Source organism: Falco rusticolus, chromosome 9 (assembly GCF_015220075.1).
Source record: "Falco rusticolus isolate bFalRus1 chromosome 9, bFalRus1.pri, whole genome shotgun sequence".
NCBI lineage: Eukaryota > Metazoa > Chordata > Aves > Falconiformes > Falconidae > Falco > Falco rusticolus.
The window spans coordinates 27,088,038-27,104,300 of NC_051195.1; the positions used below are offsets into that span (position 1 = coordinate 27,088,038).

Consider the following 16,263-nt stretch of genomic DNA (forward strand, 5'->3'; position numbering starts at 1 on the left):
ACCTTGTTGTAGTGTCTATTAATTTGATATGTCAACTCATGTCATGACTCATGAGCCATGTTAATGGCTCATGTCTGCTTGTTTTATTTTTTACAAGAAGGTAGGTTGGAGGTGGGGGAATTAAAAGATTATTGAGCTTCTTAGTAATGTCAGTCTCTTATGGATATTTTCAAATGTCCTACTGTTCAAGGAGTTTTCTGATTTGATATTTTTACACAAATTTAGCCTTCCTAGTTATGATTTCTCTCATGCATGTGTTCTCTTTTTTACTGAAATGCATATGTTTATATATGTGCATGACCTATTTGTCCATTAACAAAATATTCATCAATAGTCTTTCCTGTTTTATGCTCTAAAACAGCGGTCCTCAAACTATGGCCCCCCAGGGTCCCCCAGGGTCCTCAATCCATCCCCCCGTATTTACAGAACCCCCCTGCCCGGGGTTGGGGGGGAAACCAAGCAGCTGCAGATGACAGCCTGCCACTTCATCCGCGCGCCGGCCCCCTGGTTAAAAAGTTTGAGGACCCCTGCTCTAAACCCACCATTTCTGACAACCAGTTATACTAGACTTTGAGGACTAGCATCTCTAAATCCTTCTCTGATTGTGGCGTTTAACCTGTTTCTTATGTTGGTACTTAAAAGCACAGTGGGATTTTTGCTTCAGTGGATTTTTGTATCTGTGATCTCTGTCAATGTTGTGCAATCAATATATTCTTTCTAATCAAGATGTTTCTAGTGCCTGGTGTTCAGTAAAAAAATCAGGCTGGTGTTCTGTGTCAGTCAGAACATCTTTTCTGGTTTTTGTGTGTTAGCTTGTTTTCCATAAATAGGATTGTTGCTTCTTTTTTTGTAATCTGTCCTCTATTACTGGAGACTCTATTAGTGATGCTTTAATTTTATACATTTTTCTGACTAGTGTCCCTTTGCATGTCTTTGATTTTTCTCTTTCTGCATGTTTTTATTTCCTGTACTTCCCTGTGCAGTTTAATACTAGTATGGTATTAATTCTTCCTTAGTTAGTTTCATGTGATGCATTACTTTTGAATTTAATTGTGCCCTGCTATTTATATTTGTAATTAACCCCCTATCAATTGTTTGTATCAATCAATTATAATTCTATCCCTGGGAGGAATCCTCCATGGTATGAGGGGATAGTTAGTCTCTTCAGAGTTAAGACAGGGTTCTCATTTATACATCTCTCGACATCGCAGGATTTATTTTTCAACTCGGGTGTAGGGAATTATTAAATTCTAAAGTTGTGTTCTACAGTGTTACTTACATACAGACTTTGAATATTTTTTTACTTTATGGGTTAATAAATCTATTCTTAAGATAATGTGTGTGTACTTTGGTAGTAATAGCATCAGGTGATCACAGATAAGTTCCTTACTTTTCATTAACAAACTGAGTAGCAGCCATTTGTACTGCTTTTTGCTAATTTGTTACTGAAAGGGTGTTTTAACACTGAGCTTGACAGGCTGTCCTAGCTACCAACTTTTTTCTTCAAGTGGAGGTTTTTTGTGGTTTATTTAGTAAGATTTTAAAGAATTTTTTTTCTTGTTAGCTAAGCTTCTTGCTTCACCTGCGTGTTTAATATCTACAATACAAAGCTTTTCTATGTTTAATTTGCTGTTTGCCCCCCTACTCAGACTGGGCCTCTGCTCATTCAAGGAGGAAGTGATGCAGCCTTGGGGTTAGGACCCTGTAAAGCATTCTGAAGGAGTCTGTCCTGTTCAGCAGTGCAGTGGCTTGAAGGATCTCCTCTTTAAGATCGTTCCTTCAAGATCTATTATGGAAGGTTAAAATCCCTAAGAATCGGTTTGAAATGTAAATCTTACAAAGGTTCTTTCTATAGCTATGACACACAATTTCATCAGATTTCTTGTTCGTTTTCATTGCTAGCCAGTTGCAAGGGTTTGTTTTAAAGCTAGTTTAGGGTTTTTGTCTTGTAAGGATAATATGGTCTTGGAAAAATAGAAGCTATACTAATGAACATAATTTGGATAACTGGACCACTTAGCTGGGCTCTTTAATGCAAATTCTGTTAAAGCAAAACAGTAAAAGGAAAATATAATGTTTTTTACTGAAATATTTAATTCTCCAGGTTATAGCGTTAACTGTAGATATTACAAAATCTGTTACAGGTCGGTCTTCGCTTTTTCCTTTTGAAGATGGCTTCCTAGATGACAGCCATGGTGATCAGTCTTTATCATCGGGTCTCAGCTCTCCAACACGCTGTCAGAATGGTGAAAGAGTGGAACGCTATTCTAGAAAGGTGTTTGTTGGAGGTCTTCCTCCTGACATTGATGAAGGTACTGTGAATAAGTTACATTGGTGAGATGTGGGAATTGGTGCTTTCATATAATTACTTTAAAAAGGTCAGATATTTATAAAAACAAATGTATTTTTCCAGGTATGTCTCTTGTGCTTGTGGCATTATTTAAAACAAACCCTAGCACCCCTTGCAACACCTGAGAACTCACCTGGCATTCTTTTGTGCTGTAGATCAGAAGAGATGGAGACAGAAATGCCTGTGTAGCAGGTCTAATCTGCAATAGCAGCGTATGTTCCCACATATGTAAAGTGGGAAAACTGAAAAGTGAACTTCGTGGGTTTCCACTGCCACTCCTCTGTAGTCTTTCCCTGTTTTTTTTTAAGAGATGTGGTTGACTTTAAGGACGTTGTTAATACAGTCCTTACCAAAATAAATTGGGCTTTAATTAATCAGCTCTTATATCCAGCATATATGTACTGTTGAGTTAACAAATGTAGGGCAACCAATGTGGTTACAAAATAATAACCAGCTTAGTAGAGATGGTCAGGTTTTTTCTCAGTCTCAGTATCTTCTCTACTTGTGTGTGCCCCCACACACCCCAACTCCTACACCAAAATCATGACAGTTTTTGGTGTATTTTTCATACTATAGCTGGAATCCTCCACAGTGTATCTTCAATCAACATACATAGGGATCTCAGAATCTGATCTACTAAATTGAAGCCTAAACTACGTGCATTAAAGAAAATAGTATGTTGCCAATCTATGGTTTACAAACAGCTTAAATGCAGTTCCCATGTCACATCAAGAGTTGTAGGACTGTATCAACAGGGACTGCTGAGTAATCTGAATCCCCGACTTCAAGAAGCAGCAGGCCAACAGGTATAACTGATGTGAACATTGCTGGGTCACTCAGAATAAAAATATATGCCCAGCCTATCCTGTAAGGAAGTAACATAGCCACTTAGGAGCTGTTATCCTCTTCCATAAGAGGTCTACTCAAGTAACACATTTGTCCTTCAGCTCTCAAGTTATACGGTAAGTGTTTTGTGACTCTAGTTGCTTGAAGAATCTGATGTGCAACTCATGGAGTCAGACAAACTGGACACATCTCAGACAGCAATCAAAAAATTGGAAAAGCACTGCCTTTGTCTTCAGGCTTTTCTCCTGATGGATTGTTGCTCTGATCTATCTATCATTGCATTAGATAATTTTTAAACTAATTCTTTCTTCAAAATACATATATAAATGCATTAACAAAAAACATTTTAAAAGAGTAACTTAAAATACTTTTTTCTGAAGCATTTGCATGTAAAACAGAATTGTCCTTTAGTATAGTTTGAGATGTGTGTTCCACACTGTTTCTAAATTGATGCTTGAAAAAAGCAAAGTAGTAACTTGGTAATTCAAGGCAGATTTCCAGAGGGGACTGAGGAAGGTGAAATCCCCACAGTTGCATGACCTAATGCAGCCTGCTTTCTAGGGCATGCTACAAGGAGTGGCCATGCTGACATGTAGCTCCTCCGTCAGTCCCATGTGGCTGTATCTGACCCTGCTTTGTGGCTATAATTAGAAATAGACCACAGCTGAAGCATATTCACTTCTGATAGATCATGTTTGCATTTAATCTTGCTGTAAACTTGCATTAGTGGAATGTAAAATTACTTATTTTTAAGCAGCCATGTGTAGCATAGAGGTGAAAGAGTATTTAAGCATCCTCATTGTACATTATTGCAGTTTTCATTGTTCTTAATAGGTGTAGAAAATACTCTTGTGGTTTTTTTACCTTGTCACTGTCAGTCTTCAGATTCTCTCTAAAGTGCCTCCTTTGTTTTTTGTAGATGAAATCACTGCCAGCTTTCGTAGGTTTGGACCTCTTGTGGTGGACTGGCCTCACAAAGCTGAAAGCAAGTCATATTTTCCACCTAAAGGTAATTTAGTTTAAAATACATTTATGCAGGCTGTTCTGGTAAAAGGAAACTACATCTGCAATGTGGCAATCCATTACAAAGAAAAGGTTTGACTCTCTGATGAATTTAGTCTCTTTCAACAAGCATATTTTCAGCAGTTGTCATGATGGAAAAAACACAATTCAGTGACTGAAATATGGTCCTGTGTGTGCTTCTTCAGCAAGCCTGGAGTCTTTGAATCATGCCTTAGTTTATATGAGGCTTCCTTTAGAAAGCAAGTTGCAGAAATTCCCTGGTGCTGATTCTGTTGCAGTTTGCATGTTGTAGAAACTAGAGGAATAATAGCTGGAAGTCGCCAGTGGATTTGGTACACAGTATTCTACAGAGAAGCACGAGCCCACTTTTTGTGTGTTCTGACCCAAGAAGCTGTGATCCTGCTTAGACCCACAAGGTCTGCATCCAGGCTCACCAGGTGCTGAACCGCAGCAATGAGCTCAGCTAAGAGAGGGCAGGTGGGCATGGTGCACCACCCTCACATTGTTTCTAGGTTGGAGCTGATTTGGTTCAGGGTGGTTTTGGGTGCGTGCAGGTGGGACAAGTTCATATCTGTCAGCAAAACACCAGACCTGTTTTGGTTGAGAAAGAACAGTTTAGGGGAAACCTGTTTGGCAGTTACTTGGCTCTTACTGTATCCTAGTCTCTTCTGTGATTTTGTATTATTTTATATACATTCTGTTCTCAGTCATGCATGCCTCTTGCATATGGTTTGGGAGTTCACTCATGATCTGCAACAGTAGCATGAAGTTACACACATTATTTTGAGTTTATATTTAAGATTTTCTGTTCTTCCTGACCCTGTAAGCTCTTGAGTGTGCATTAAGGCCACTGATGATTTTGGCAGAACAATGGCCTGTTCAGTCAGTGGACTAGCTAGCCCTACAATATTTTGAGAGATATATTTTTTACTGTAAAAACCACATAAATAGAAGTGAACTTAATGTGTCTGGAAGCTTAAGTGTTGGAGGTGAGAGAACTCTGACAAATGCTTGCCGTGCAAACAGTATTGGGGGAACTTAAAACCAGAACAAAACCCATACGTGCTCCCTCTTTCCTGTTCCATTCTCACAACTCAGCCTTGCTGTCAGTAGTTATTTTGCAATATCTGTTCTTGAATTTAAAACCAAAATAAATAAAAACCCCAAACCAACAACAAAACACCCCAAACCTCAAAACCCCCCATATATTCTGAAGGACAGTTGGCAAAATGTATGATTTTCCCTTTTTATTTTATTTTTAAAGGTCTTTAGGGTCTTTCTGGCTAGTGAATTCTGATTGTACCTTCACTTAAAGTTAAAAAAAAAAATTGCAGTAAAATCACCTTCTCCTTGACCCTAATATCTCCTACTACTCTCCACTGTTTTTTCTTGCCCCCCCTTCCCCCTGCTTTCTTATTAATTCAATAAGTAACTATTCATGGTAGATCAGCATGGGACTTCCATTTATGATTTAGTTCTGTATCTGACAGCAGACTAGTTATGCCTTGCCAAACTTGTAAAAATGGTTTTGAGTGAGATCTATTTTAGCAGAAGACAAGGGAATGCAGCCTCACTTCTATTTTTGTCATGATTCTAATATAGGAAACAGCTTCCAAAGTCCCTGCCAGTTGCCCTGAACGTCTGTCTGAAAGTGCTAAACAACAGTCAATCCCAACTGTTCCAGATTTATTTATAACTGACTTCTTAGTTATCAATCAGGGCTGCAGCATCATACGTCCTGCATTCCTGTCTTTGAGGTTCACTTACAGGCATGTTAAGCTTGGTAGGTCAAATGTACTTCATTTACTGTGATCCTATATAGGCAGCATCTGCATAGAAGACAGAATGTTATTACCAGGAGTCAAAGGGTGAAGTGTGAATGTGTATTTTTTTTTTACAGCCTTTTTTGTCTATTTTGTATTTATAGAGTATGTCTTTTCCAAAGTTACTAAGGAATCATTGCAGACGTACCAAAATAAAATGTTTCCACTGCTGTTTTTCATTAGAAGTTCCTTTAGAACTAAAATTAAATCTTTTATTTTTATTTTTTACTTTTTATTTTAAACTGCCTTGATGCATTAGCAGACATTTCTTTTAAAAAATACAGTTAAATGAAAGATATTTGAAATTATGCTTGACGCAAAATTCAGCGACATGACTTATTCAGCTGTCAAATACTCATGAATTCAAATGTCTTTTCCCTTTTTCTAGATATCTTCTTTTCCATGTTGCATTGCTAGTCTGTAAATTTTCTGTCGTTTTGAATATGGTTCTTTCAAATGGAAAACATGTCCAAAAATATAATATTAAATTCTGGAGGAGAGAATGAGTTGGTTTTTGTGTGCTAACAAACTCAAAGGAAAACAAGAAAAATGGATTGCTGGAATGCAGTGAGGATGATGTGGAGGTTAATCTTTTGTTCACATGTTAATAAAGCCTGACCTCCAAGGCTTCTCCCACCTACTCAAATGTGCCGCACTGGCAGGAAAATCAACCCCTGCTCTTTCTGAAAATATGCCATCACCTCCAGACAGACCTTAGTGTTCTTTTGATGGATAACCTTTCTCATTACTCCTTCATGTCGGGTCAGAGCAGTGGGCAGTGTCTGGACTTACAACAAAGTTCAATATTTTTGGTTTGCTTTGATAAACGTTGAATGAAGAGGTTTGGAGCCGACATCACTAGTTGATGCCAAGGGTCAGCATAGTCAGCTAAGTTTTACACTGGTGCTGTTTTATATTGTGGTTTTCTGTCTTCATATTTACATCCGGGTGATGGATGACATCCCTCACAGTTCTGAGTGTATTAATACAGACTTCCAGTATGTACTCTCTAGTATAATTTATTGAGTTTGTGGAATGTTTACAATGTTGGTGCAATATGCGAATTCCCTACACTGTATTCAGAATGCTTTGTTGATACTCTTAGGGCTAGGAACAAAAGGCTGCGGGAACTATTAGCTGTGGCTAATCTGATCAAGCATGAAATATGAAAGATTAAAATAAAATGTTCCTTACGCTCTAGTGACCTCCACCCCCACCCCCACCAAGAGCTTTATCTGGTTAGTTTAATGAGCAAGTCAGGCCATAGATGTGTAGCCAGTTCTACCAAGCCTTACTAGATAATTTATTGGTTGGTATGGTTGATTAGCGTAGGTGCAGTGGCCTTAGCTGGAGTCCAGAAACGTTCCTGCAGCATTGAGCTTGAACAAAGAAGGTTTTCCTGGATTTGGCATCCTGGGCAGGATGGTGTCACCACAGGTCCACTTAGGCACGTTACCTCAGATTTAGTGCTGGACCTGGTGGATGTGGACGGTTGTGTGTGAAAAATGCTGAACTACAATCTCCAGCATGGTGAGTTACACAAGGCTCATTATAGTGCAGTGCCAACATTATGATTTTGGACCTTGGGGGACCACAGATCAACATGGACATGCCTGTACCATATTCCTCAAGCACATCTATACTACCTATATATTATTGAGGTTTTCCTGTTTTCCCAGATATTCTGCATTTTTGTTACCCTTACTCTGAATCTCACCTGACATCACAGAATACACTGTGAGCATGTGTTTGGGAAAGCAGCCTGGCTTGGTCAATGGTTGAGTTTTGGTTATTATAATAACAAACCCAAAATCATCTGATAGATCAAACAGCCCTTGCAGGATGCGTTGCTTGCCAGTGAATTCAATATTTAGGCTGCTGAGAGAAGAGGGACTGGTGGCACCCAGCTGTTTTGTCACTGACAGTGTATATTATGCACTTGGGCAGGAGAAGCTGATAACAGCTGACAATGTGTATAAGAAGTTCCTATTTCTAGTTCTGAGCATCTGTATTATTGCCTTAAGGTTTCTTTTTACCCCTCCTATGCATTGTAAAGCTTAGCACCATGTTTTTATGTTGGTGTCACCCTGAGGTGATTTAAATGCTTTGTTTCTGAATAAGGCCAATTCATTCCTATTGCCTGAAAAGTCTTTGGATTACTTCCTTTGGCACCTGTTTAGGTATGTTAGTAACGGAACTGGCAAAATTATAAATGCCATGTGTTGGTTTTGGGGAAGCAGATGCCCAGTTCATAATGTGTTTACTTGGCTTTCACGACAGAGTTTTGGGAATTAAATGTGATTTGTAGCTAAGTGGTTTTTGAGTACCTGTGAGATGTTAAGAAATAATGAAATACACACTGAAGAATGTTATCAAATGCAGTTACATATCACAATGACACAGTATTATGCTCTTGCCAAATCCAGATAATTAATATTTTATTGAAATAAAAATTGATGGGTTTTTTACTTATTTGCTGGTCTGCTGAGTTAAGCAATGCTTATGCTAACTACAGCCTTTTTTTCCCCCCTGTTTTTTTTATTAAGCAGATGGTACCAACTGTTTCAAAAACATTCTAGGTTGGGGTGTTTTGTTTTGTTTTTTTTAACAGATTGCTAGCTTTAGAACAACTTTTTAAAAAGTCTTTACTGTTTTTTCTTTGTGATAATGATGACTTTTCTAGCAGTCACTAAAAACTGCTCAATGTTTTAAAATGACAAAATTATGCATAAGTCTTCCTCTGTTTCTTTCCATTCAGGACTGATGTTTGGATAAAGATGAGATTTAGAGTGAGACGGCAAAGCATGGCAGAGCTTGGAGACAGGATGGGTTTGGAACAGCAGGAATGCTTTGGCTTTACAGTTGCTTTAGATGTGTGGTGCAGCAGTCTCATCCTCTTGCGTTTTCCCCGTTCTTCAGTTATTTTGTTGTTTGATAAAAATAAGCACACTTGTCCCCAATGATTCACAGGGGACACTAAGGGTGAACAAGATCTCATGAAGAAGAAAATAGTGTATGCAAAGTCGCACAAAGTAACATTATGAAGTGAATTTCATGCTTTAATTTAAAACAACTGGTGGGAAAGATCGTATGAGCCTTCCTGATGGTCTCTAAGGTAATGTTAGGTAGGAACACTGTTGTTGGTAGTCTTCTGACTGATCTTGATTTCATGGATGAGGACCATTTATTTGCACAGTTAATTCTATGGTATGCTTGAAGAATGGTAGCTTCTGCCAGAGGAGCAAGATCGAATGGTTGCAAGGAGGAAGTATGGAATTGTAATTCTAATTTCATCAGTTGTATTCACAAGAAGGTATCTGGTTTGTCCAAATACAGCAGTCCGTTGTACTGAAACTAATTCCTTTGGCTTAACTGATCTAATACCATAGCACCAAAGTCCAGAATGAAATGCCTAGCCAATGTTTGTATTTTTAAAATTGAAGTCAGAGATCATAATATTTGTTTGAATGGAAACGGATGTTCCTTATCCAGCAATACATTGTATGGCGAGAGCTTTTTTTAAATTTTATTTATGTATGTTCCCACACACATGTGCGCAATATCAGACACTGACATCTGAAGCTGTGTGTGTTATCTGTAATCCCCGTGTCTTCCCACAGCAAGGCAGCAACATCCCAAATCAATGCAGTTCACAAAATGTGTGGCAGCAAAATGCAGTACAGAAGAGCAGATTATAACTCAGGGTTGTTCTTGTATAGAATTTTCTTTTAGGTTTTCCATGATACTTGTTCAAGCCTCCCTTTGTAAAGCTCTTCACACTATTTCCTGTCTTGTCCTAAAAGAGAATTCTTGGTGATGTACCAATGGTGATGATTTTAAAATGTCTGCTGTGCCAGTTAAAGACAGACTCAAAGAGCATACAGCGAGCTGGCCTCATATAAGAGAATCTCTGTCCCTAAAACTATGCCATTTGTGATTTTTTTTCTATGAGCAAACAAGAATCTGATGAGGCAAAATATGAAAATATTTCTGAGCAATCAAGCCTAGGCAGAACAAATCTGATTCTGAAGTAGCGCTGCAGGATTTTTCTGTCCCAGTTTTCATGTTGCTTTCAACAAATGCTATTTTCTTTTTGAACTGCTAGATTGCTATAGAATTTTTTTTTACCCCTGAAGAGACCACAATTTTTTAGCAAGCATTTGTTGACTCTTCTTCAGTCAGCAGCTAAGGGATGACCAGGTCTCTTCAGAAGGGAGTCAGCATCCATAGTCTCTGCAGGATTTGGTAGTAAAGGTGTTTCTATCATTCTTATTAGTTGCTTATGACTACAGTAACCAAATAAGTAAATAAAGGCTATTTATTATGAGAAGAATATCATGATTGTAGCCAAATATTCCTAAGGTAATCTAGGTTAGTACTGAAAACCTTATTTTCAGAGCCAGGACTATGTGAGTTTAGAAAGGATGGGTGGCATAGAATTCAAGAACAAAATTTGGGGTTCTAGTGCAAAGTTGTAAAGCAGAGTAAATCCAACCCCAGTAGCTTCTGTCTTCCTCACTAAATGTTCCTATGAGAGAAACAATTTTCTGTCACTGTCTACATCCCTCTCTCCTTTGTTTTCCTTATGTGGTGTCTAAGCTTTTTCCAATCGAGCCATGACAAATTTGATGTAATGCCCCACAATTACTGGATTGGCTCCTTTTAGGACTGTTTTTAAGGTGTGGGGGTGGCATTGCGAGGGGCAGATGTTGGGCTGCAACTACAGATCGTGGCTCTCAATTATTTTTCTGTTAGAATTGATCTTGCAACACCACATGCTTGACAACAGTCTGTAAAACATTCTCCTAAGTGGAGTAGTCTCTTGTGAGATTTTATGTAATTGGACCAAATAAAATTATTTACTGCCTGTAACACAAAAGATGGATGTTGTCCAAATTTAGATCTGTCCTATCAAGAAATGTATCCCTCATTTATGTTTGTTTTTTCATTATTTTTTTGTGTTGCTTTTTTTTTTTTTTTTAAGGTTCTTTTATCCTCAAGAAATTGTGGTTGACTTTTAGTCTAGAGGACACTTGTCTGTGTAGACTTTTTTCCTTCTCCTCCCACCCCCCTTCCTCCAAAGACTGCAAAGTTCTTAAGATATCTCTGAAAGGCTGGAGCACATCCTTAACTGATTCTTTGTTACCTACCAGTGTCCTGGCATTTTTGGTAGTTCTTTTGTTCAGATGAATAACATTTTTAGGATCAGCATCAAACTACATTGGATAATACGATGTCTGTGTACAGTAATATGCTGTATGTGTACAACAGACAAATAAAAGACTAACTTTTCCAGTTTCTGAAGAAGTAATATGCGTTCGGGGCTGATAGGTCATACAGGAAATAAATTCAGTAGGTCTCCATCACCTAGGTTTCTCTTAATTGCTCAAGCAGATTATTTAAGCAGAAAAAGTTCTTTTGCCTCAAAAGTGAGAGTTCAAGGGCTGCAATAGTCCCAGAGCAGCTTTTCCAGTGCACGCTGTTAATATGATAAATTTTACTGTCAGACTTCTTCATTTTCACATGGATAATAAGTATTTTAGTATTTGGTATCTGAAGGTGAATACAAGTCTACAGTTTCTCATGGCTACACTTCTAATTTGCTAGAGAAGCCACTTGTTTTTTCACTTTTCCTCGCTAATGTGCTAGTCCCCAGAGTTTCCAAAAAAAGACTGTAATGACAATCCTCTGTGATGTTTTCAATCTCAGCCTGGATGTGCATCTGTCAACCAGCCTCTTTCATATCTGAATCTATAGCAAAGTGTTTTATATCTGACTGGGGGACTGATGGCAATTTACCATGTAACTTCATTTTACAGCATTAGTAATAGATTGCTAGGAGAGTTTTGTAGTCGTAACTGTTCAGAGGCTGTTCAGACATTTTTGGTAGAAGCAAAATACCTTCTTTACAACACAAGTCAAAACAGAGGGTTGTTTTGCTGTATGCAAAACTGCATTAAATTCTAGACTTCTTCTGTTGGACTGTGTGATTATCGCATGACAGAATGTCTCATAACTCGGTCAGCAGTCTCATCAAAAGGCTTTGAATTTCCCGCAGAGAAAATTCAGGTTTCTAAAAGACCTAATTGATTTGTTGCTAGCAATTAAAGGAGGCATATTTGGAAAGTTCGTATCATGGTCTGAAGTCTATGTATCACTTTTCTATTAATTAGTATCTACTGCCTCTCAATTTTGCTTTGACTGATGGGCTAGGTAGTATGTTACATGAGAAGAGATACTTAGGCCGTATCGATTGCTTCCAGCAAAGCCAGTTTTGAAGTTCATATGCATTGCTCTGCACACCTACTGATAGGTTTTCTCCATCAGCCTCTTGACTCTTTAGGGAAAACTAAAGGTCAAGTTGAGAGCTGCATAATATTGTCTTCCCAGAAATCATCGATATACTTTTTTGTTAGTCATATGCCAAACAGGCAGGCTGTTTTCTCTCACTTACTGCCTGGAGGGGTTAAGATTGCAATGGGATTTCTTATGCTTTACACAAACTATCTATTTTATTAGAGTGCATTGAGTTAAGTCACAGATGATATTTAAGGCTTGTATCAAAGGGATTGCTGCTTCCAAAATCTAAAGAGCAGCTGATTGGAGTCTGGTTCATGCATCTACTAATCACTACTCATGATCACAAGCTTTCAATCAAATGCCCAATTCAGTAAGTTCTGTTTAAATAACAATTCCAAGCATCCACTTTCTGGACTAACTGTTGTGGTAAATTTATTTGGCCAGATGCTAAAATAATTGACTGGGATTTTTCAACAAGACTTAGTGCCTGTATTTTTTTCTTCATGTTGTGCATTGTTTATCTGCAGTAAAACTTCTTGAAATTCTGACTGACTTAGACTAATTATACCCCTGACTTAAATGGAAAATAGACATGTGCTTGGTTAAATGATGCAGTAATCTAAAGAACTGACAGTGGCCAAAAAATAAAATTGCAGACAAGATTACTGATGGACAGACAGGAAATCTTAAAGATAGTCCTTACTAAAGAATGCAGTCTTTTATGAGTTTTCTGAATATTATATGTACTATGAGATTTTTCAGGAGCATGTCTTGGGTATTCAGTATTCTGTAGTATATAGGTAACTAACACCAACTTATATGCAAATTAAATATTTTTTCAATTTATTGGGCAATTAATTTTACTAAAGCTTGACTTGGTTGTGATCACAGGTTTTAAATCTTAATGTTCTTAAAGATGATCTCAAAGAGAAAGGAGGAATCCTATGATTTTATCTTCTAATAATCAAAAATAAATCTTACAAGTTACCAGCTATCCAAATCTGGGACAGGGTTAAGTTCAAAATTTTAACTGTTTTAGCTCTTATTTCAGGAGATGCTGATCCTCTTTTAAAGAAAGGCTTGTATTTAGTGAAACAGAAGCATATAAAGCTTGATGACATTTCCTAAATAAGAGCACTGAATTTTTAGGGGTGTGTATCTCTTTGTCATTTTTGTGGATGATAAATAAATATGTTAGACGGTGATATATGGTATACTAATTGAGCATACATGTATATTATACTGCTTATATCAAACTGAATCATTGAGTACACATCACATGGCCTACTCGGGAGGTAAAAATAGTCTGGCATAGATTCCCACTGGATTTGTAGCTACTATGAAATGTCTGTATGGAGAACAAAATATGAATTCTGATTGAGAAGTCTCTTATCAATGATATATTTAAATAGCGAACGTATATTTAAGCTAAAGTATATTAAATAATTCTATGTAGCTGTTTATACTGAAATTTTGCATACTTCATGGCTAAAAGACTCCCAAGCAGACAGAAAATATGTTTCTCCTTCAGTCTTGTCACTTCATAGTACACATATGAAAGAAAATGCTGCTAGTTCTGATTTGAATGACTGTCAGTTCACAATATCTAGCTAAATTTTCTTCCAAAACCCACTAACGCCTAAGACCCTAAAAAAAGGTTTTAGGCAGCAAAAAGAGAGTGGAGAAGTGAAAGCATTACCTGAAATTTGAACATATCTAAGTACAGAAAAAGCTTTCCATCACTTACCTGTAGGAAGTAACCAGACCGCTTTTGTCAAATGGAAGCAGTTAAATGTTTGTCTGATTCTCATTAACCACTTCTAAAGCCAAGTATATTTTACTGTGGTTTGTGTCATCCCACGCCCACCCCCCAATCTAAATAATATTTTCATTAAATGTTGCCTTTTCTTCTGTCTTGTAAATGGAAATACATTAATTGATCTGTTAGTATTATGGGCTCCAGGATAAAAGCAATCTTATGAATAGTGGTATCAAGGACCTGATAATATTTTGTTTTGCTAATAGCTTGTGTTATGTCTTGTTTTACTAATTTATGAAGCACCATTCTTCTTTCAAATCATTGGAGTAAGTTCAAGGGGATGATTGGGGGTGGTGATGAAAGAGAGATTCTGTTCTAGCACTGCAGCATATTTGTGGTTTCAGAGGGTCATTTAAAAATAAGTCATTCCCTGCTCCCACTCCTGTGATCAGTTGTAATCACTTCATGCATTAGAAGCTTGTGCTCTCTTTATAAATTCCTATAAACATTATACTTATAATATTCCATATTCCATTCCTAGAATCACTGCGGTGATCCACATGATTCTATTCCTAAGATAATGATGCAGTAATATAAAATTAGTGCAATATAATCTGAATATATATATATGTATATCAGCGATTTGCTGAAGGTAATATCCCAAATTATACCTCTGTTCTCTCAAATCAGAGGTTAGAACAGGCAATGGAAATGCATCAGGTGCTGGAGTGGAAGACACCACGGATGCCTCTGCCCAAGCCATATATATGCGGCGCTCTAATTTCAAAAGCTAGGAGCAGCTGAGAACTGGTCTTTCTCAGATGTCTCAGTGCTGTGTTTGGCAGTTTTAATCTACTTTATACCATGCAAATTCTAACTAGTTTTGGGACTAGATATGTAGGACTAGTATGTAACTACTAATTGTACCAAGATGGTATAATCAGTAGTCTCTTGTATACCAATGGAAGCTGTACAGGTAAAGTGAAAAACATAATGTTTTAGACGATTTGGTAAGTCCAGTAATTTTTTTTGGTAAAATGTACCATTCTGATCTCCCAGGGGAATGCATACTCTCACTAACCAGAAACTTTGTTGGTTTTTTTGAGAGAGATAAATTTGTTCTGTAGCTATGAGTAATCAAGTTTTGGAAAAACCTTCCGTTATTAAGGAAGGTCTTTCAAGCTGCCTCTTTTCCATATGGTCAACAAAGACAAGAAGCTTGAGCAACTAGAACCTGAAAACAATCCACATGTGAGTGAACATGCAAACCCATTATTAACCAGCAACACACCACAGCAGCAACTGACAAATTGACTACTTGATTGAAAGAAGGAAAGTCAAAGTCTAGTTACTGAAGCTCTGCCTGCTGTCTTAAGAAATGTCTTACAACTTATGTTCCTCTCTAGGCACAGTTCACTCACTGTGAGGCACAGATTATATCTATCTGCTCATGGGAGAGTTAGAATCATACAAAATCAGGAAATATGTTGCTGGCTTGGTCTATGTAAATGACATTGGGCATCTTCTCTTTTAGAAGTTCTTTACTTTGAATGAAGCTCTTGACAATAGTCCCAAGTATTTTGTGTATCATAGCTCTAGTAAGTGCTGTTTCCTTTCTTCTTTAAAAATAATTTTTAAGAAAAACATATCATTTAGAATTAATTTATGTTGTAAATCCAAATATCACATTTTATTATTTAAAAATAACTGACTTCAGCTAAAAAATAATCTGGATTTGGGGACCTGTGCTCTCTTCCCCGGAAAGTTTTTGTGAAGTTAATTTTACCTCATGCTAACACTATGCATGAAATAGAAGCTGAAATCAATCAGATTATTGATATTTATCTAGAATTTTCCTACATTAATGATGCTTGGAGTAGAATTGGAAATTGACTTATTTGCAAAGAAGAGTAACAAGTTTTGTTCAAATTTGGAAACTCATCTCTTTTCAGCCATCTGTTCAGAATAAAAGCAGCAGCAGCAGACCTGACCCCCTCCAGATAATGACAATGAGCTGTGGCCCCCAGAGTGGCCCCCATTCATATTTCCCTTGAAAACCAAAATTGGAAAGTTCTATTCTGAATTTAGTTGCTTTTTGGATATTTAGGAATGTAAATGCATGTTTTTTCATGCTGCTGACCCAGTAAACTTCACAAAGATAA

The 16,263-nt window shown here is 37.4% G+C and overlaps 1 protein-coding gene across 6 annotated transcripts in view; it reads left to right on the forward strand.

The window, feature by feature from the left end:
* The window catches only part of CPEB3 (cytoplasmic polyadenylation element binding protein 3), a 92,349-nt gene that overhangs the window by 58,288 nt on the left and 17,798 nt on the right, over positions 1-16,263 (forward strand). For all 6 annotated transcript variants that reach the window (XM_037400489.1, XM_037400490.1, XM_037400488.1 and 3 more), the window contains 2 exons: positions 2,145-2,312; positions 4,116-4,205. In XM_037400489.1, the coding sequence (XP_037256386.1) occupies positions 2,145-2,312; positions 4,116-4,205 (258 nt within the window). The remainder of the gene's footprint in view (positions 1-2,144; positions 2,313-4,115; positions 4,206-16,263) is intronic.